Source organism: Macrobrachium nipponense, chromosome 25, assembly GCF_015104395.2.
Source record: "Macrobrachium nipponense isolate FS-2020 chromosome 25, ASM1510439v2, whole genome shotgun sequence".
Classification (NCBI taxonomy): domain Eukaryota; kingdom Metazoa; phylum Arthropoda; class Malacostraca; order Decapoda; family Palaemonidae; genus Macrobrachium; species Macrobrachium nipponense.
The window spans coordinates 63,628,111-63,650,099 of NC_087214.1; the positions used below are offsets into that span (position 1 = coordinate 63,628,111).

Here is a 21,989-nt window from a genome sequence, read left to right on the forward strand (position 1 = left end):
TTGAGAATTTCAGTGGAGAGGGTAGTGACTTAGTAAATGTTTCACATCTTCCAAAGGTTGTTTATTCTGCTCTGAAGTTGAAATGTAAATGGTCTCTTGCCATTTGTGCATATCCTGCTGGGGGAGAACAAGTTAGGAGTTGGGTGTTGTCAGGCATCGCGACTTCCTGGTCCTGGCGCTGAGACAGAACGATGGCCACAGCACCATCCTCAAAAAAAAACTTGATTTAAGGCTCCATTCAAAGTAACATATACACTAATTAGTTTCAAGGAAGGATTTTCCAGTTTGAGGAAGTAATGATAAAAAGTAATCTAAATTTTCGCAGTAAATTTAGCCTCCTGTTTACAGTCTAACCATTAAAATGATTTCCCACAGGTGTGATAAATTCCCTTAAGTCTCTCTGTTGAAGTTCCATTGAGAATAATGATGCAAGATCTATGGTCAGGGTACAATAATAAAAGCACAAAATTTTCATGTCCATTATTGCCTAAGAAACCATCAATGATACCTAATCATCCCTTTGGAACAATTAGAAGACCAAATTAATGCAGTAGTATAATCTGAGGCATTTAATTGCAATTCATTTCACCTACCTCAGGTGCATGAAGGTGCATGAAATTTTTATGAGGATTGGAAGGGAAAGGGAACACAGTCAAAGATTTTGAAGTGTTGATAGACCTCTTTTGAATGTTGTTAGCAAGACCTTTTGGTGATCTTAATACCTATACCTTTAAGGCTTCATCATTGTGGTTATGTTGGAACATCCAGTATACTGTATTTCCATTTTAGATTACGTATAGTTGTACTGCTCGGCATTTCTTAGTATTCAGCCAGATTGTTTCTATGAGAAACTCTCTTACTTCTGCTACCTCAAAACTCCTTTCTTTCCAGGTTAAATATGTGAAACTTGTACTTGGTCCAGATACAGATTCGCAGATTCTAGTGATGTGTATCGGTGCTACGTCTGGATTAGGGAGGATAATATTTGGCTTCATAGCTGATCGACCTTGGGTCAACCGGATTATCTTACAACAGGTGCAGAAACAAATAAGCTTAAGGAAGTATATATGCATGGAATTTTTTATGTCTAATGGTTACATTTAGTACCATAGATATTTGTGGATGGAATCATTGTTAGGTATTTCATCAGAGATTATATGCAAGGTACAACCATAAAATCACCTGATTCCTTTTCTTACAGCGTTTTGAGACTAGTATTTCTCTTTCTCTTAGGTATCCTTTTAAGAAATTGGATTGGTAGAAAAGACACAGAAATATATATTTGAGATTTCATTTTAAAACACAGTAGACATTTCACTGCAGATGATCCCAAAGTAAGTTATCAAGGGATAAAATGTGTTCTAACAGCTTTCATGACATGTATTGTATCAGAAACTTCACATTTATAGTAGTATTCTATTTTCATTAAGTACTTTTGAATTCACTCAAGTCGTATGACATTAATGACATGTTACATTTCCAGGTATCCTTTATCTGTATTGGCACATTGACAATGTTGCTGACTGCGTGCAATGCCATGCCTTTCTTCATCATCATTGCCCTGGGTATGGGCCTGTTTGATGGATGTTTCATCTCACTGTTGGGACCAATTGCCTTCGATATTGTAGGTGCTGCCAGTGCGTCACAGGCAATTGGTTGTTTACTAACAATGTGCTCAATTCCCCTCACTACAGGGCCAGCTATTGCAGGTATGTCTTAGTATTCTGATCCAGAGAAGGATCAGTTTTTTTTTTTGTGTAGAATTTGAGTAGATCATCAGGATGACTTGAGACATTTTTGAGATAATGACTAAAATAGTTTTGTAGTTGCAAGAAAGTTTAGGACTTCCCTATTGTGATATGTTTGTTAATCAACATTTTTTAATCAAGTTTTTTTTGTGAAAAATACATTTACACATGGAAGTTAAGATTGGAAGCATGTATACTTTATTATTATTACTGTATAGTTTTGTACATGCAACTTCCCCGGCAGATATATACTTAGCTTATGTCTCTGACGTCCGACAGAAATTCGAATTTCGCGGCACACGCTGCAGGTAGGTCAGGTGATCTACCCCCCTGCCGCTGGGTGGCAGGAATAGGAACCATTCCCGTTCTAGAACCAGATTTTCTCTGTCGCGGTAGTGTCAACATATGTTGTTGCTACCTCCTGACTTGATTTTCGTTTTTCATCGCCATCGATCTTCTGGGCTGTCTTTTGCAGGGAAGTACTGGGTCTTTGGTTCGGCATACGCTTTTATTAACTTTTTAATGAATTTGGCTTCGAAAATTTCGAAGAATATATGACGTGTAACTACCGAAATTTTCGGTAGACACTCACATAGTTTGCAAGAAAGGGAAATATTAATATTTATTCATTAATACGTGTAATAAGTGTTAGAATTGATTGAGGAAATATACTGACTTCCTACTTTAGGGAGTCAGTAAAGCATGTAACTAGATACGTTTCTTTTAAAAGTTTTTTGGAAACTCGTACTAACGAGCAATTAGAGTATTAACAGTACTAGTAGTGTTGCATCCTCATCGCCTTCTTACTTCGCAGAAACTTCAAATTCATAATTGCAATTTGAAGACAAGGATTGTGGCTCAAAATGCGAGCTATTGAAAGGTAAGAAGTGATTACTAGTGTTCCCCATTGCAGTGGAGGGTGCGTCTGATCGGCTCTGTCTTGCTCCCAGGCCTAGACCTCTTTCAAGCTCCCAAGCCCAGGGGAGAAGGAATGTCGAAAGTCGTAAGGAGGTTTCAGAGAATCCCCACCGGTCAGGCGTCCCCTCGGCAGGTTCTGTAGAGCGTCCCAGACTGCCAAGGATAGCCATTGAAAAGGCATCCTTAAAAAAGTGCGTCTCTTCATCTTACATCCGAAAAGACGAAGAATGTATATGTTTTGATGATCTAGCGCGTTCTCTGAAAACTAAGAGAACACTGAGCAAGAGCCAGCCAGGAACTTAGGAAGCCGCGTTCCAGCAAGCTAGCGTGAGCCACGTTCCAACAGCCAGCAGCAAGCCGCGTTCCAGAAAACAGACTAGCGCGAGCCGCGTTCCTACAACCAAATGCGAGCCGCGTTCTAGCAACTGAGCGCGAGCCGCGTTCTAGAAAATTTTTCTTGGCGCAAGGCGCCTTCAAAGAGACGAAGCGCCAGCCTGGCGCAAATTGCGCCAGAAAAACAGACAGCTAGAGCAAGGAGCCTTATAGTACAGTGGCAATCAGAACGATCCTTCCATTGAACGTTTCCGGGCAAGAGGCTTTTTCTAAAAGGGGTCTAGTAGGCGCTCGGAACTATCAGGGCGCACGGGACCTTCCACGCAAGCGAACGTTCCAGGAGCGAGTCTCCTTTCTAGCGTGCGGAACATTCCAGGCGCGCGGAACTATCCAGGCGCTAGGCGCAAGGAGCCAGGCGCCAGAATATTCCAAATCTTCTTAAGAGAGAGAGGTCAGCCGCGAGGCTCCTCTTTGAGTTTTTAACTTGAGCAACTTTCCCCTGGCAAAGGTGCAAGATGTCGCACAGGCGGCCGTCGCGTTTGTCAGAAGGATTCTGATACTAAGAGAAGCCATTTTTTCATTATTCAGAAGACTCCTGTGTTTAGCAGTTCCTCTCAATGCGGACTCTCTCCTTCATTCATGCTCTTCCCTCGTTATGAAGAGGCAAGCGCTTTGGGAGTTTTTTTTATAAGAATCTCATCGACGTTTGGGTATGATGGCGGATAGGAAATATCTACTTCCTTTCGTAAACCCTACAGACGAACAGGAATTCTGTCTCTTCCGCGATTTATGAGGAAATCACGAAGATTTAAAGAGTTCCTGGATTAACTTCCTTCCTTAAGGAGATATATATACTCTTTCTATCATTCTATTAACGAAAAGAACGAAGACAGTAAAAATTTTTCCTTTATCTGCCTCGGCAGGGAAAGAAGGTAGTAGAGTATCTGCTGTATGAGAATACGATACGGCAAATCACACATACCGTAGTTACTTCTTTGCAGAGCAACTCAATTACCAGTATCCTTCCAGGAATTTCCTAGGAAGGACTACGCTTAAAGGGATTGTTAAGACAACACCTACTTAGCTTCTAGATTTATCGAAGTCTTGTTTCGCTTAAATATGCATTAATAAGAACTTCCTGAAGTTCGATAATAATTTTATAAGATTCCTTTATTTAATGGAGTAGCTGGCAACTCTGGAAGAGTAAGGCCAGACGGCTAACGGAGACTGCTATCGCGCCTTAGAGACCAACGCAGTAACATGTATGTGTCGGTCATGAGTGGTTGGTTACATGTCTCTCTCCTGCGGGATGGAATAACTAACCGTGTCTCTCCCCTACAATCGCGGTTTTAGCCTCGGATTGAGGGGATAGTTAAGCAAACATAAATAAAATATTGTCTGCCTTTTGCTAAGAAGCTTTCAATAAGAAAGATATTACAACATTTCAATGCTGTTTACCGTAGGTAACATTATTAAAGGATTCTAACGCAGCGGAACTCTATATTATATGATGCTCTCATGCTTACGAAAGCATGGCTTATTAGAGTAGTACATGCTTAGTGAGAAGATGAATGTAGTAGAAGAGAATTCAAGTCTTATGCACATACCGAGGTTAACTACAGAATTCCTAGTATCCTTACAAAGGTTTCCTAGATTAATGCTGTTTACCACAAATGTGACAGTATTATAAAGGATTATAATACGGCAGAGCACGATATAATATAATTCTCTCATCCTTTCGAGAAACGCACACAACCTTTTTAGAATCGGATATTGCTCAAGAGAAGATGGGTGAGTCGGATGGGAAACATTCTCTTAGTGGCAGAAGTTGTTTCCCTGAATGGACTATACTACGTATATAAAAGTTTTTTCCTATTAAGAACGGAATTAACACGTGAAGGATGTCGGGTACCATAAAGGCACAGATGTTCTGGCACATAACCTTAAAAGAACTAGAAGGAAGCGCCAGCCTGGCGCAAATTGCGTCAGAAGCGCCAGCCTGGCGCAATGCGCCAGAAGCACCATCCAAGATATTTTCTCGTTTTAGCGAGTTATTAACCTAAGAGTCCAGTAGTGGTTGGTTTGGTGTTTGCTTCTCACCTCGGTGGTCGCGGGTTCGATTCTCGGCCATTCCATTGAGGAGTGAGAGATGTGGATTTCTGGTGATAGAAGTTCACTCTCGACGTGGTTCGGAAGTGACGTAAAAACACCATACAAACAAACAAACAAACCAGTAGCCTCTCGGAGGCTCGGTAACGGCAAGATTCGTTCCTGAGTTCGTTACCCATTTAATCGGAAAGGGGTCGCTTACAAGGAATGATGAAATGATTTATTTTAATCACTTAGGCCAATTCCACGACTCTCATTACGCAAAGAGCATCGAGAATCTCTTTTTTCGCCCCTGTTCGCGTTAACAAAAGAGAACCTATTTGGGAACAGACACGGAACGTAACGATCCTTAAAGGTTCGATGCAAGATTTTGCATGTCCGTGAGAACCTTCTCGATCGAAGATAATAACTGTTAACGTATGTCTAACATTTATTGAAAAGAGTTTTGAGAACCTGCGGAAAGTCTTCTTCATAGATCTCTTCGCAAGGTAGAAGACGAACAGGCTTCCTATAGACTGCTTCCTTTTCCTCGAACCAAGAGAGGTAGCAATATACGACATCTTTAATTTAAAGAAGGGGAATAAACTTTAGTCTTTTTTCCCATAGTTATAAATTCTTAACAGATATTAAGATAAATGGGCGTCAAAGGAAGAGAGGATGAATGCCTCATTTTGGCCTTAGAGAGGTTGGATTCACAGAAGTCACGTTCTTCTCACAGCATGTTTCGTAAGGCTTTTCCAAGAGTATCTGGATATTCTATCAGAATCTATTATAAATAGACCTGAAAAACCTCTCCACTCTGAGTCTTTCCGCGTGCAGACTGACCAGAAGTGGACATGAATGAGAGGATTTTTCAAGGTAAATGACAATAGTCATGGCTAAGACATAGAATTGCTGCAGATCGTGCTAGATGGAATGAGGAAACTGTCCTCTTCCGATACCTCTGTGAACCACATAGCGAGGTTCTTTCTTCACTTTCAGAGGGAAGAATCACCTAGGTATATATCTGCTATCAAAGAACGCAGTAAAAGGCTATACTCTGTCTCTACAAGGGGAATTAGAGATAACAGAAGATTAAGATCTTCGGGATCTTAAACGATACCGCAGTACGACAAAGAGTAGGATATCATGTACTTCGAATGGGATCTTTTTGTGGCCACAGATTCCGTGTTCCGACAAAATGGAACTGCTCCTCATCAAACTTCTTTGAGAAAGTTTATGAAGGAATTCTTTGTTTCTCTTAGCCCTAAACGACCAAGAAGACAAGTGAATTTTTTGTGCATTGGAATCTCGCATCAGATTCAATGGAGACTCGGCAATGGGTTCTTGCCAGCATAGTATGTCCGGCAAAAGAACTAAAACCCTCTATTCCTGACGCAACGCTTTCAGATAGAAGTTTCGTTGCCCAGGCAAGGTACTTACTTTTTCATCTACAGAAGAAGAGATGGTTTAAACGTTTGCCTACAGAGTCTTCGGGGTGCGATGAGGGCTCGAAATGCTTCCCAGAAGGTATTCAGAAGGATACAATAAGAGCTAGAAATCAGGGTTCCGCCCAATTTCAGCTCAGAGTCTCCTTTGACTTCCAGACTCCTTCCCTTCCTTCGGGCAAGGATAGGGAAGATTCTGCAACGAGGAACCTCATCAACATGTAAGAAGAGATCTCGTTAGCAAAGGAAGTATTCACGAAGGATCCTCCTCGGAGGAAGACTCTTCTCTCTCGTATTGTTAGATATCCTGTCGTCTACTGGATGCAGCTGACTACAATCACCTCCCCTTGCCAGGGGCCAAAAGCTCAAAGGGGAAGAATTTCTTCCACCCTTCTCCAGTCTCCTGATAGACTATGTGGTTGTTCAGGACTCTCGGACAATCTAGCACCAGCCAGGCGCCAAATGCCAATACAGGCGAAAAACGCCAGAGGCGGACAGTTCCAAGGAACTCTGTCATGGTCGGATACTGAGAAGGAGCGGGCCTCCAACCTGGCGCAAATGCGCCAGAGGCGAACAAATCGGACAGATATAAGAGTGTCCGATGTGGACATCGCCAGACAGCCTAGAGACTCTTCCAAGCTCGAAGCTCCAGCAAGTGTGGAGGAGCCAAGCCAGGCGCGAGGCGCCAGCCAGGCTCTAGGAGCCAGCCAGGCTCTAGAAGCCAGCCAGGGGCCATCCAGGTGCCAGGCTCCTTCAAGGCTAGGCTCCAGTCAGGATTGAGGATCTATCCAGGCGCAAGGCTCCTTCCAGTAAAGAGAAACCTAAAGCTCTGTCATGTAAGAGGGCTAGTCCCCATTGATATGATACAGGTAAGGCTCTGCCATGTAAGTGGGTCAGCCCCCATTGGCATGATCCGAGAAGGCTCTGTCGTGTAAGCGGGCTAGCCCCCATTGACATGATCCAGAAGGGTTTGTCAGTCATAGGTCCCTACCTCGCTGAAACTCTTGAGGCATGCAGACTCATAGACAGTAATCATGAAGTCTTCTGCCAAGCTCCAGGCGCAAGGCGCCAGCCAGACGCAAGGCTCCAGCCAGGCGCGAGGCGCTAGCCAGGAGGGAGGAGCCAATCAGGCGCGCCAGCCAGGCGCGAGCAGCCCAGCCAGGCGCGAGGCTCCACCCAGGCTCTAGGCGCCATTCAGGCGCAAGGCTCCAGCCAGGCGCGAGGCGCTAGACAGGCGCTAGGCGCCTGCTAGGCACGAAGCGCTAGCCAGGCTCCAGGCTTCACCCAGAAGAGATCTATATCAAAGAATGCCCTGGCCTTCTTTGAGACAATGTGATCTCCTAAGCACTTGACAAGTGCATTGATGATTCCTTCAAACTGCTGAGAATTAAAAACGCATGAAGTGCGAGCTTTTCTGTATTCTTGTTCTTTCCTTAACAATATGTCATAAGGACATATTAGCTGTCACATACGGGAGATGCAACTCTGTGTTGAGCTTCCCATATCCGAAGGATGTCAAGATAACCTACGAGAGATCCTTCTCTCTTGGTTGATACGTGTCTGCGGATACATTGCTGGGATAGGGAGCCGATACTGATCCTTAACTAGTGAGTTAAATTTTATTTAACGTCGTGTTTTTTCTTTGGGTTGTTTGAAAGGAGTTTGGGGATAACTCTTTTCAACTTAAGCACTAACCCTCGTGTTAGGATCAGGTGATCGGGATCGGTGTTGTGCTCCTTAATTATGCCACTAGGCATAGGCATATTGTCATGTAAGAGGCTCTGTCGAGTAAATGGATAAGACCCCATCGACAGACCCACAAGAACTCTTAGCCATAGGTCACATCCTCGCTGAGGCTCTTGAGGCGAAGCAGATTCCTAGGCATTAGCCATGGAATCTTCCGCCTGAACAAGTAGGAACCAAGGTTTTATTTATTTATTACCTACAACATATGTTGTTTACCTGTCTATTCAGTAAATAGTTGTCTCTTACCCACCACCAAGGGTGTCAATCAGCTAAGTATATATCTGCCGGGGAAGTTGCATGTACAAAAATGATATTGTTAGAATACAATAAAGTTTTGTACATACTTACCCGGCAGATATATACGATGAATGGCCCACCCAGCCTCCCCTCAGGAGACAGGTGGAAGAGAAAATCTGGTTCTAGAACGGGAATGGTTCCTATTCCTGCCACCCAGCGGCAGGGGGTTAGATCACCTGACCTACCTGCAGCGTGTGCCGCGAAATTCGAATTTCTGTCGGACGTCAGAGACATAAGCTAAGTATATATCTGCCGGGTAAGTATGTACAAAACTTTATTGTATTCTAACAATATCATTTATCCAGTATGTATACTTAAACCTACTAAATCTCAGTAGAGTCATCAAGGTATTACACGTGTGTGCACTTATGTAAGGTATAAACAATCTGTTGTGGGTAACATTGGCTCTCTCTCTCTCTCTCCCTTCCCACAGGAGCTTTGTATGATCACTTGGACAGTTACCTAATACCATTCCTCTGTGCTGGCATTCCTCCAATTGTTGGTTCCTTGGTTCTGTTCTCTGTCAGCTGTGTGAAACAGCCACCTCCAGTAAGTCTCTCTTATTATAAGTACGTATACGTACATTATAACGTAGTTCAATGAGGCAACAGTCATTTGTAGAACCTAATAGCGCTTGCCCAAAAGATTGATCTCAGTTGAGAAGTGAAAACTGGAATAGGGTATAAAGTTAACAAATGGAGTGTGCTATTTAATCACAAAAAAAAATGCTTGTTTTCCAAATACAGTACCAAAGTCTTTCTTTACGGCTGTTTTCCAGGAAGTAAGCATAATTTTAGCCAGTAGAAAATGGTATAAACTGAGAACTGATGAGTAACTCTTTCATTATTTTTGTGCTTCACATTTTAATTTTAAATTTTAGGGAGCACCTGGATCTCCAGTGAGAGAACCGCCAGAGAAGCAGAACAATGCAACTGCGGTCGACGAACCAAAAGAGACCCACACGTTAATGTCAGGTAAGCACTCTCCCTTACTCTGTTGCTCTCCTTCCCTGAGTCGCTGACTTGTTAGCTTCTGCACAAATAGTGATAAGTTGAGTATGAAGTGGGTTGTAGTTGCATAAAGAGAGTGACCCTTATCAAGTGTGTTGTGTAATCCACAGACTCTCTCAACCCTGCATTCTGTGCTCATTTAGTTGGAAGTAAATCATTAATTTCAGATGTTTGACAAAACAGAGCTTTACCAACCTCTTGGAGTGTTTACTAACATTATTTATTGAATGATAAAGCAGTTCTCTTCCCCTAAAACTATTGCAGGAGAAATGCAGAGTGGCGTATAGCAGAGTTGGAGTAATAGTGGAGAGGCTAGGGTGAGAAAAATTAAATTTAAAAGCTTCCATTGCCTGCTTTGGGAGGATTTGGTTGAAGTGATGACTTTGTGAGACACTAGGGTAGCTATACAAGTCAAGTTCATTGCATATTGTACAAATTGTAGAATAATTGCTTTCTTGGGTTGTAGTTCACAGTTTTGTTGATTGTCTGTGGTAATCGCCATTTATTTTGTTGAGTTTTTCAACACCAGTTGTCTTTATTTTATTTTATTTTTGCTCTGTGTTGTAGTTTGAGGCATATTTCAGTTTTCAAAACTGACAAATAAATGTATTTAGCGTTGCATTATTGTCACGTCAACAGGCTAGAGTGAAATGGTAAAGACGATTTTCATAAAGTCATTCCGTGGAAGTATAGTTACAGATTCAAACCCATTCATAATGTCAGCCCATAAGTAAGGGTCTTCTTACCCAAACTGTATTTCTTTTTTAAGCCCAGTACTAGTACTGCTTGGGTGTTGATCAGGAACTATAGAATATCACTCGAAGAGTTGACGAGGAGTTTTGGAATATTTGCTTGCATATCAAGGTACCTTAGTGGTCATGAAAGGAAAGATCTTACATAGGCAATACTTACATGTGCTATCTTTTTTTTTTTTTTTTTACCATACTTTGATTTATCTGTCTCTTGGTACCTAATATTCTCTTTCTATTCTCTCTCAACTAAATGATTAGTTCTGGTGTACTCTGCTGTGGCAGGAAGCTGCTGGGAGTCGGTGCTTTGATGCCTTATGTGATAGTTCAGTTGTCTTGAAAGGAGTAGTGCTTACATATCTATCCTGTCGAGCAACTCATCAGGAACTGTGCAAATGTTACCTCGTACAAAGTTATTTATTGTATTTTTCCCAAGCAATACATTTTGATGGAAATATGAGTCATTCCATGATCCTCAGAGTAAAATGCTTTGATTTTATTGCCAAGTATCTTCAGGTTATGTCTTCATAAGTTCAAATAACAGCAGTAATTATTATTTTCACAGTATTTATTTTGCTTCATGTATATTCGACATACGTAGTCACATGTATTAATTCTATTCCCTCATAATTCAGATAGTATTGACTTCAGTAAGTCAGGTTTCCTTCAACGTTCTTATTTTCCCATTCATTTTCCCAGTTTCACGTTTTGTTAGAGGCTTGTGGTGTTTAGCATAATTAGATCGGACATCAGGAAGAGGATGTTTTTGTTTTGTACATACGGGACATACAGCAGCTGAAGGGACCTCAGCAAAAACCCTTCCCAAGCTAAGTCCGAGGGGAATGAAATGCATGAAAAAGGTAGGAGAAATAGTTTCACCTGTTCCCAAGGGAAGCATTAGGCATGGCTCCCAAAAGTTGAAAGGTTATGGGACTTGAGTAAAGACAAACAGGTGGAAGGAAAATTTCCTGTATTATGATAGCAGAGTAACAATTGCAGGATGCACAGGCCAGACCATTGGAATTCTACAGATTTACCTAAGATATTTCTGTTGTGACAACATTGTTGTGCTTAAACCATTCTTTCGCATCTTGGAGTAAAGTTCTGCTGTTCCAGTACTTTTTCTTATGTTTTAAGGCTTGTCTGTTGCCCTGAAGATTGTATATCATGACTATTTAGAAGGAAGCTCTCAGCATATCTTCCTGCTGTTCATGTTTTGCTTAATTGGTCAGGTATCTGTGGTACTATATATGTCTGCTGGGTTGTAAGGTGCTGCATTTAGTAGTCTTGTACTGGGTGGTAATTATATACAGTAGGCCCTTCCAGTCTTGGATTTGACGTTCCTTACTTGAGGGGATACTCAGTCACACTTTCCTGTGAATATAAAGTACACTTAGGCACTTATGGGCAATCTGATTGTGGGAAGCTTGCTGTGAAAGTTCATGACTGTAAGTGTTGTTTCAAAACATACATGCTTGTTAAGACTGATAATACTAAAATGAAGTGTGGATTTCTGTTTAGTCTCATCACAGCTTCTACAAAGTTTTAGATTTCATTGCATATCAGAATAAGTAAAACACATTTTTTATTTACATAGTATACACATGAGTTATTTATGTCTTATACATATTTATGTGAACAGGCATTAAGCTTTTTGTTCCTCAGTTTCTTATCGTTTAAGAGCCATTTTTTTTCATGTATGAGGTAAAACAAATGTCTTTCGTAGGAGCAATTCTGAGATTGAGTTCTGGTAGTTCCATTTACTGATTATCAAAAGTTTGAGATAGTGTAGTTGATAGCCTTTACTTGCTCTTAGTAGTTGAAGAAATTCTTACAAATACTTTTACACAAGCATGACTGTAAAAGTTTGATTAAATTACAAAATTAATGTTTTTGAAGGTCAACATTTGAACACTTTTCATTGTGTATACTACAGACTATATATTTTTTACCATACTGTGTTTGGTTTGGTAAACCCTTAGTTTTTTATTTTTAGGAAAAGGGTTCCTTGCTTTTTTTGAAATCATTTTCCCCAGGACTTTTTTTTTTTTCCAAAGCACTAGTGAAAGAACTTCTAGAACACCCCGATTATCAATTTGATGATTTCTGGTATAGGTCGCTCTGTTCTCACAAGTCTTCACTTTAACGAGATCAGTTTTCTTGTATGACCCTCAGGGATGGTCATGACAACCAAAATGCCATGTTGAGTCTCTGTCAGATGCTGCTCTTGGGTTGCTTCGTCACTTGCCATTCATTGACAGGTCTCTTTGTCAATTGTGGAATTGCGTGAGATTAACCTTGTAGTGGTTGTATTAGTATATACAATATTACTTTTCCATGTAGGGTGACTAAAGATATTTATGACAATAACTGAATGACTGCAGTTTGTACAAAATTATGTCACTGTACCAGTGGTAATTTTTAAACCCTTCATGAGGGTCTACTAAGTCAAATCTAAGTTATTATTAGCATATGAACGTCCAAGTATCAAAAATTTTTATTTGCTTTTTATCAACACAGATGACATTGTTTTCACAAATCCAATATCTTTTAAGGAAGTTGTAATGCTTTTTGCCATAAATATTCATCACAATCAATGGAAAATAATTTTAATTTCATATTTTTTGGAAAAGAGAATTAACAGATGTATAATAACAATTGAAATTAAGTCACGAAAGTACTATCAGATTACATTTCCAAGTATGTCGGCCTGCGTATGTTTAGGTTTTAAGTGTGATTGGAAGCTGTAATACAGAAATATGTTCTTTTTATTTTCTTGCCAGGGAGACCTTTTTTTTTTCCGGCTTATGTTAAGTACTACTTTAATAATTGGTATCTTGTTGTTCATATGTATGTCTTAACTTAATAATTGTGCCAAAAGCAATGTACATAGCTAAAACTGTACAACTGAGGCCTGTTGATTCTGCTGATATGACACTACTACTACTACTACTACTACTACTACTACTACTACTACTACTACTACTACTACTACTACTACTACTACTACTACATTACAGTTCAATTATAGTAATTATGGCTGTATTTTTACAGCAGTAAGGGTATTTATGAAAATTAAAATTGTTTAAAATATTGCTGCTATTAGTATTGTACTGCTACCTCTGCTACTGCTATTACAACTAATGTTAACAATAATAAAACTCTAATTACATCAACAATCATAACATTATGTTTAAGATGATTGTATCAGTAAGAAGGTGTAATCTAGTTTACAATAGCATAGTATTAATTACTACACTAATAATAATGTAGTCATAAGTTTCAGCTTCATTAGACATACCACAAAGTAGGTATGCATATATTATAACTTTTCTGTTAATATGTATCAGTATTTCATCGGCAAATTCATTGGAGATGACTTAAATTGACCCATCCAGGAATGGAATTGTCCAAAACAATTCTGTAGACATGTCCAGGTGTCCCTAGGGAATTACTAAAGAAATTTTGTAGTGCTACAAGTTACCGTGGAAAATTAAACCATGGAGAATGGGTGAAAATGAAATGGCTGACACCAATGCACCAGGGGAGGCAAGGTCACCGTTAGTGAGCTATGACCTAAATTTTTTTTTTATTATTTTAATGATATTGACTTTGAAGAGGGATGTTAACATTTATGGATGGAGTAAAATGGAATGTATTTCTTAACTCTGCGAATCAAAAGGGGAACTGATAGCTCAGGAGGTATATAAATGCAAGATAATAGTAGCAATAGTAAACCAAAATAAAGTCTTGCCAAGATTCGGTACCAAATAATTACTATAGTCGATTCATTTAAGGTAGATTCTTGCGCCTACGAGACATTTGTTTGGCGGCCTCTGATTGGCTGGTAGCGGGAGGCAGACTGCTCGCTCAGTGGGTCATATTTTCATTTGCAGCTTAGAAAACTAGCAATATGTTTACATTTCTTCATTTATCTCACGTTTTACAAAAGATAGGAAAGTTTTGGTCATACCAAAGGATTCAGTATTAAATGTACAATTAAATAATCTTTTCCTGAAATCAATAAGTTAAAATACAAAGGAATTACAACGAGTAGAAGTGAAGGGAGAAACATTTTATTCTTTATACCTGTTTTTATTCATCATCGGATTTTGCATAATTCACGAGATCAAGATAAAATGAAATCTTGTGTTTTAAAACAATAAAATCACCCTGAATACGATGGTGCTTTCAGATTTTAAATGCGTGTAATATGTAAAGAGAAAATGAAGAATATGTCTTATTATGTTGCATCCGTGCTTGACTCGGTTTGACAGTAGTGCCGAGAGACGCAAGATATCGTGGGGCTAGTCCTCTCAGATAGAGCCGTTGGCAGTTGCCAATTGGCGATATGAGAAGTTTGTAGTTTCGAGACTATGTATTTACCGAATTATTATGTCATTACATTTTCTATAAATAAATGCATAGAATTCCCATTATGACTTTCGAACATTTTTACTCAAATATCATATATGTCCGGACATATCTGATAAAAGAAAAGTAAATAATCAAATGGATGCATCTGGGTGTTGGCTTCAATTTAGTCTAAGTGAGAAATGTACATGCTTTATGAGGATCACTGATAAATAACAGAACTTGTTTCTCTGGCCAATAACATCAAAAGCTTATGGTTTTCATATGTTCACTCAATAAACAAAAGTACAAATGTTTATTTCTTTCCATAAAATTTGTTGACGATGTAACGAATATAATATACTGTCTTTTTCAGAATTGCTTGAGTTACTCTTACACCAGAATGTTTATCTCCTTTATATACATGTTACACTTGACAACATGTCTACAACAATGTTTAGGAAAAATTTGCTTAGTTTTCTCCTGAGGTAGTTGATTATTCTTGAATCACTTAATTCATACCTGAGTTAGAATAGCTCCCGTAACCGTTCCCACAGCCCTGCATAATTGTATATATATAGTACATGTAGGATAATGAGACTAGTCAGAAGACTGTTATATCATCATCTTTTTATACAAAAAGAATGGAAATTCATGCAGATATGTCATAAACACAAAAGAAAGTCATACACAGTAGGCTTACATTGGTATGTCATTAGGCTATCGATATGAACAAAAAGAAATTAAAATGTTACAAATTTTCTTACGTCATCATTATTTAAAAAATAAATAAAGGAAAATCATACATATATACATAGTCATGTCATTACCAATTGGAACAAAAACAATGGGAAATTATAGATACATTGATATCCCCTTTTCTATTAAAACCAAGTAAAAAGAATTTATAAACAGATATGTACATTGTTATGCCATTAAATATTTAAAAAAAGGACTCATATGGATATACTGTAGTTATGAAATTGCCTATCTAAAAATTGGAAAACTATAGAAACACTGTTAGGTCTTCAACTTAAAAAAAAAAAAAGGAAAATCATTGATATATATCATCACTGTCATCCTCCCTACTATCAATATCATCACTGTCAGTTTCGTCATCTCCAATGTCAATAACAAAACTTCCAAACATATGCTCTCTAGCAACATCTTTCCTCCTATAATCATCTTCTAATTTCTTAACGTGGTGAAAACATTTCTTCCAGTCTTCTGTTGTAACTTTGTCTATCGCCAGTCTCGTAAGCTGCTCAACAGTTTTCAAAGATTGATTTGCATTAGAGTTATTTTTTCTGATATCCCCCTTTATTTGAGCCCATATAAGTTCTATGGGGTTAAACTGACAATAATATGGTGGCAGTCTGAGCACATCATGACCATTTGTACGGGCTATCTCATCTATCACTGTAATATATATATGTTTAGAATTTCTTATTTAGCAGAAGTGCTTGTTATTCTTAAAGTTGTTAATCCTTTTAAGTTGTTAAGCTGCACTTGTTTGTATTAACAATGCTTCAGAGCTAGTACGTCCTCAGTATGAGAATACTATAATCACATACCTCTGTTTTTCTTTGTGACACTTGGCAATCTGCAGCAATTTTGGCTTTGTTGCTGATGGGTCGTAGGTGACGTTATTAGAAGAAAGCCACTGTATGACTTCACTTTTTCTGTTGCTGGTTGTTGGCACTTTATTTTCTATTTTGCTATGGTAGGGACCATTGTCCATTATGATTAGAGATCTGTCTTCTATATTAGGCAATAGTTGTTCCTTAAACCACTTTAAAAACCTTTCATGGTCAATGGAATCATGGTAGTCCCCTTTGGCACCATTTTTTGACCTAAACAACAATAGCGCATCTTTGACAAACCCCTTCTCACTCCCCGCGTGCACCACAATAAATCTTGACCCCTTTCCAGTCTTAAGTTTGGGTCCTATTTCGCCTTCACCCGTTGTCCAACACTGACGTACACATTCATTTTGGTTTATCCAAGTTTCATCCAGGAATACTTCAGGTTTACGTTCAGTTGGACTACAATTCCTATTCTTTTCAATTAAACGTAGGTATTCAGTTCTCGCTGCCACTATATCATCACGTTCCATTAAAATTGCTCTTCCACTCGTCACTTTTTTGTACCGGAATCCAAGCCTTCTCACAATTTTCCATAACGTTGTTCTTCCACCATTAAACTTTACCGGGTCTTCCTTCACTTTTTCCAGTAGGGCATCTAACGTTGGGAGCTCTCCTCTCTCGTAAAAAGACAAAATCTCCTTCCGAATACACTCATTTTCAAAACTATCCACCTTGTCCTTCACTCGGATCCTCTTCCTGGGATATACAGGTGAAGCGAAGGGGACGTTACCACACTCAGATGAGTGTCGCTTGATTTTTTTCACTGTGTTGGTTGGCACTCCTGTAGCTTTGGTGGTCTTCTCAAATACTTCATTTCTTGAGTCTGCTCCCCACTGTGAGCTGAAGTAACGATGAACATTCATTATAATGTTGCGAGCTTGGCTTGCAAATCTGGAAACGGTGCGACGAATGGTGCTGTCATCTCGAGACATCTGCTTGAAAAGAAAAAGAAATCTTGCTTAGTTCGTTGCTGTTTATTGCTCCACTGAGATTATTATTTCATATCACTCAATTAAGTCTCTGATATCCCTTTCGTTTGAAAATATATTCATATAAGAAAATTAGAAACAATATGTTGAAACCAACCTCATTAAAACTAAGGATGAGCTGAAGAGTGCGAAGTAGGTCCGTAGATTTCAAATTCATTCCTGGACTGAATTTCCCGCCCGCGGCCAGCCTACACCTCCAACGATACCAGATGCATCCATCTGATTATTTACTTTTTTTTATCAGATATGTCCAGAAATACGGACATATATGATATTTGAGTAAAAATGTTCGAAAGTCATAATGGGAATTCTATGCATTTATTTATAGAAAATGTAATGACATAATAATTCGGTGAATACATAGTCACGAAACTGCAACTTCTCATATCGCCAATTGGCAACTGCCAACACGCCAACGGCTCTAGCTGAGAGGAACAGACCCAACGATGTGTCTCGGCACTATTGTCAAACCAAGTCAAGCACGAATGCAAAATAATAAGACATATTCTTCATTTTCTCTTTACATATTACACGCATCTAAAATCTGAAAGCACCAGCGTATTCAGGGTGATTTTATTGTTTAATAACACAAGATTTTATTTTATCTTGATCTCATGAATTATGCAAAATCCGATGATGAATAAAAACAGGTATAAATAATAAAATGTTTCTCCCTTCACTTCTACTCGTTGTAATTCCTTTGTATTTTAACTTATTGATTTCAGGAAAATATTATTTAATTGTACATTTAATACCGAATCCTTTGGTATGACCAAAACTTTCCTATCTTTTGTAAAACGTGAGATAAATGAAGAAATGTAAACATATTGCTAGTTTTCTAAGCTACAAACGAAAATATGACCCACTGAGCGAGCAGTCTGCCTCCCGCTACCAGCCAATCAGAGGCCGCCAAACAAACGTCTCGTAGGCGCAAGAATCTACCTTAAATGAATCGACTATAGTAGGTTGGACAAAGGTTATTACTGAATGACTGACAGTTATAAGTAATGTTGAATATCATTTGAAAGTAGGACCTTTTGATTTCCAAACAAAGCATTATTGGTGTCTGTTGCTCCAGTCTGCTCAAGAAGAAGTGTCCACTTGTATTGTGACCCTGTTAATGTTACTGACAACAGCATTGAAGGACAAAAGTCACACACACTTATGTATGAGGGAAAGAGCTATTTGCCATTATAATTGAATCTGCAGTGTAAGAGAACATGTTTTCTACTTAATCCATGAACTTCAGTTGCCTTGGCTTTATATAGTACTACACATAACATTTTAATTAAGCTCTGGGAGGGAGTAGCACGTGGGAGGAGATGGCATGGGTTAGCAGCTCATGAGGAAAAGACAACAACAATAGCTTTAAATCTATGTTGTAATTTGTTTCTTCTCCATACTTTACACAGATGTGTAAGGATGAGGAACTCTACCGCCTGCGGAATAGGAATATAAAAAGAAAATGCTTTTAACGAATTGCACAGTAGTGCATCCTGTTGTTCAGAGTAGGTTTGTGCAGTTATATTAAATTTCTAAGTCATTTGTGTGAGTACCATACGTAAAATAAGATATTTTGTGTAAATCTATAGAAGTATTCATAATTCTCCTGTATGTGTATACGTCACTTTTATGTGGGAACAAAATGGTGGAGAGAAGTAGGGAAGCAACAGGATGGAATGTCCATACAAGAAGTAGAGGTTAACTAGAGGTTGGGGCAGAAAATAATGAAAGATACTCAACGGCAGGCTGAACTTAATATTATCACTTTAAATAGGGGAGCAAAATGGCACTTGCCACTGTTAAAGCATTTTGCTGCCAGCCATGTTCTCTCTGGGTCTGTATTTGTATTTAGTATATCTCACAAAAAAAAGAAAGTCACAATATGAGGGTATATCTTATGAGAGTAGTGTAGCAGTGCACTAATAACGATGAAATAATAGCATTAACTGCAACAGTAATGATAATATGTAGCAATGTAATGATGGTGTCACTTTTTATTTCACATGCATTACATACTATTGTTTTTAACAAAAGCCATTTGCTGATTCTGTGATTGGACAAAGCTTAAGAATTCTGAAGTGACTCATTAGTGGAAAGATACAAACATACAAAACATTTGTATTGTGGGAGGTTCTTTATCTCTCTCTCTCTCTCTCAAATTGCTCTCATAGTGTAGTTAATATATTTCCAGGAAGCTGAAGCTGCCACCTTCTCATGCCGTGTGGGTCTTGCTTCTAGTTCCATCAGTGTTTTAGTCTCCAGATGATGTTGGTATTTTTTGTAATTGAAGTCTTATTGCATTTATGGTAGCTATATCCAAAGTTCAACTGAAAAATTCACAATTTGGTATTGCTGTGAAACATATGATAATCTTTTGTGGGCTATAGATTTTTCATTGTGTCCTTTTTCTGGTAGCTTTTTCATCAGTTTTTAATTTGTCACTATTTCCTGGGACTCTGTCCCAGTCTTTTAATTTTACAAACAGGTTAAGGTAAGGCTAATACATATGATTTTGATATTTTAAATCCTCTATTCATGCTTTATGTAGAGTGTTTAACCCTTAAGAACCAAGTTAAAAAAAAAATATATGCAGGACCTCAGACTGGGCAAACTTTGACGTAAAGCACTCAAATAAATCATGAGCTGCCTAGAATCAGCGAGCTGAGTCAGTCTAAAAGTTGCCATTAGTAAATTAATGGGCTATTGAAGTAATGGAACCTCTTTTCCGTGCGATTTCTCCAAATCAATGGTGCTTAGTATTGATACTCACCAGGAGGTAATCTGTCCACCACTCAAAACCTGTTATTGTTACTCATGTGAGTGTATTCATCCATTAAAGATACAGAGTAATTAACTACCATTTTTCTTGAACAGACTCTAAAAGGGTTTTTGTAAAAATAGCACTGTGTATTTCACACAAACAAGACTTTAAGTCAAACATTTCTTGTTCAAGTACGATCATTATACATACTACTACAAGTGTTACCTTTCTTGTGCAAGTACATACTACCATTATGCTATTACAAGTATTTCTTCTCCTTTTCTGCTCTTGACTGGAGAATCCTGTTGCTTCCCGGGCATATTAGAATAAGAGGTGCTGAGTGTAGTGCTAGTGAGAGAGAGATAAAGGGCTTCCCGTGGGTGCCATCTCACCTGCCATTTTAGCTCATCTGTAGAGTGTTTTGATAACGTAAGCTTTGTCTGATTGCAGAGATGAAGAAAACTGCTTTTGTTAAGGCAATGGTTTGTTCTGAAGAAAAAAATGTTTGAAATTCACAATTTTCCAACTGAGGAGAACATAAGGTAGAGGATATGGTATCGCAGTGTTTTAGCCAAAACTTCTTGAGAGCTGATAATTGTGTATAGATAGTTGTCTGTATGTTGGAATTCAAATGATCTATCACTCATTATTTATCACCATTACGGTAATTTGGAAAGTTGATAAAGGGACCAGGTTCTTTGCAGTGGAATCAGAATTCTTTATCATTTGATTTCAATGTTGGAGATGAATAATATTGGTAAAGAGACCTTTGAAATAGCTTTGATATTATTTGAATTGCCTGTTATTGATGGTACTAAACTAATCTTGACAGATTGTCAATAAATAATGAACTTTATAAAGGCCACGATTACTAAAGAAATGAAGCTGAACGTCTGAGACAACAGTCTTTAGAATCAGTTGAGAAAACACATCATTTGGTTGTGTTGGTAATGTTCGCCTGTTACAATTGCTTGGTGTGGCAGCAGAGTCATTTTTAGCGTTATTTTTCAGTTTTCACTCTGATGGCACCTTGCATTTTAGGGACTGCGTCACTTCACGTTCAAAGTATGTAGGTTAGTAAGTACCTTGAATAATGTTTTTTCATAAGTTTGCGTCATTTTTATGGTAAAATTGGGAAATTATTTATCCCAAATGGACTTGGTGAATTTGAAGTGTTTTACTAAATCTGATTAGTAATTGTTTTGCATTAAGGAATATTAAGGAATTAAGTACTGACATTCATTTTACATTTTACTGAAAAACTAAAAGTAGAGTTGCACAAAGTTAGCCAATCCCATTAAAAGGCAATATCAAAAAGCTTATAGGCTACAGTAGCACCTCATGATAGTGAACTTGATGACAGATAGTGTTGGCTGTCATACGGACCAAGCAGGGAATATGTATCCTTAAAATAGCTGGTATCAGACAGCTATAAGTATGTCCTCATATTAGCTGGTATCAGACAGCTATAAGTATATCCTCAAGTTAGCTGGTGTAAGACAAGTGGGTGGTATTAAGTAGTGTGTAAGTGACAAGAGGCTTATCCATCATTGAAGGGGCATTTCTTCCCACCAAGAGTTTTACAACCGTTAGATGTTCCACTGCCTTGAAGTTTTCTGGGGATCGATGCTGTTTAGTAGTGAGTGGAATGAAGGTTATGCAGTTACCCATTAGCCTAATCTTTGATACCCACACTGTAAAAGTCCCTGTTTTCTGTACCTGTGTGTGTTTATGATTGTTCTTCTGTCTCTGCTATATTATGTCATCATTAATTATTCGATGAAACCATTGTAATTATGGTATGACAAATATAGTTGTTTAGCCTCTGTATCTGTGTATAGTAAGGTAAACTTTAATCTTGTCTTTTCCATATTAGTACTTCTGTTAAGTAACCTGTGCA

At 38.6% G+C, this 21,989-nt stretch overlaps 2 protein-coding genes across 8 annotated transcripts in view; one reads left to right on the plus strand and one right to left on the minus strand.

The window, feature by feature from the left end:
• The window catches only part of LOC135199457 (monocarboxylate transporter 10-like), a 110,702-nt gene that overhangs the window by 64,148 nt on the left and 24,565 nt on the right, over nt 1–21,989 (plus strand). For 5 of the 7 annotated variants that reach the window (XM_064227526.1, XM_064227529.1, XM_064227530.1 and 2 more), the window contains exons 6-9: nt 892–1,035; nt 1,484–1,709; nt 9,012–9,127; nt 9,459–9,552. In XM_064227526.1, coding sequence (XP_064083596.1) covers nt 892–1,035; nt 1,484–1,709; nt 9,012–9,127; nt 9,459–9,552 — 580 coding nt within the window. Of the gene's footprint in view, nt 1–891; nt 1,036–1,483; nt 1,710–9,011; nt 9,128–9,458; nt 9,553–9,852; nt 9,906–21,989 lie in introns of all 7 variants that reach the window. The other 2 variants (XM_064227531.1, XM_064227533.1) reach the window with 1 other exon arrangement.
• On the minus strand, nt 15,468–17,867 carry LOC135199456 (uncharacterized). Its single transcript, XM_064227525.1, has 2 exons — nt 17,423–17,867; nt 15,468–17,268 (listed from the first exon to the last, which is right to left on the minus strand). Exons 1-2 carry the CDS (start codon nt 17,480–17,482, stop codon nt 16,237–16,239), a joined length of 1,092 nt encoding a protein of 363 aa, XP_064083595.1. The 5' UTR covers nt 17,483–17,867; the 3' UTR covers nt 15,468–16,236.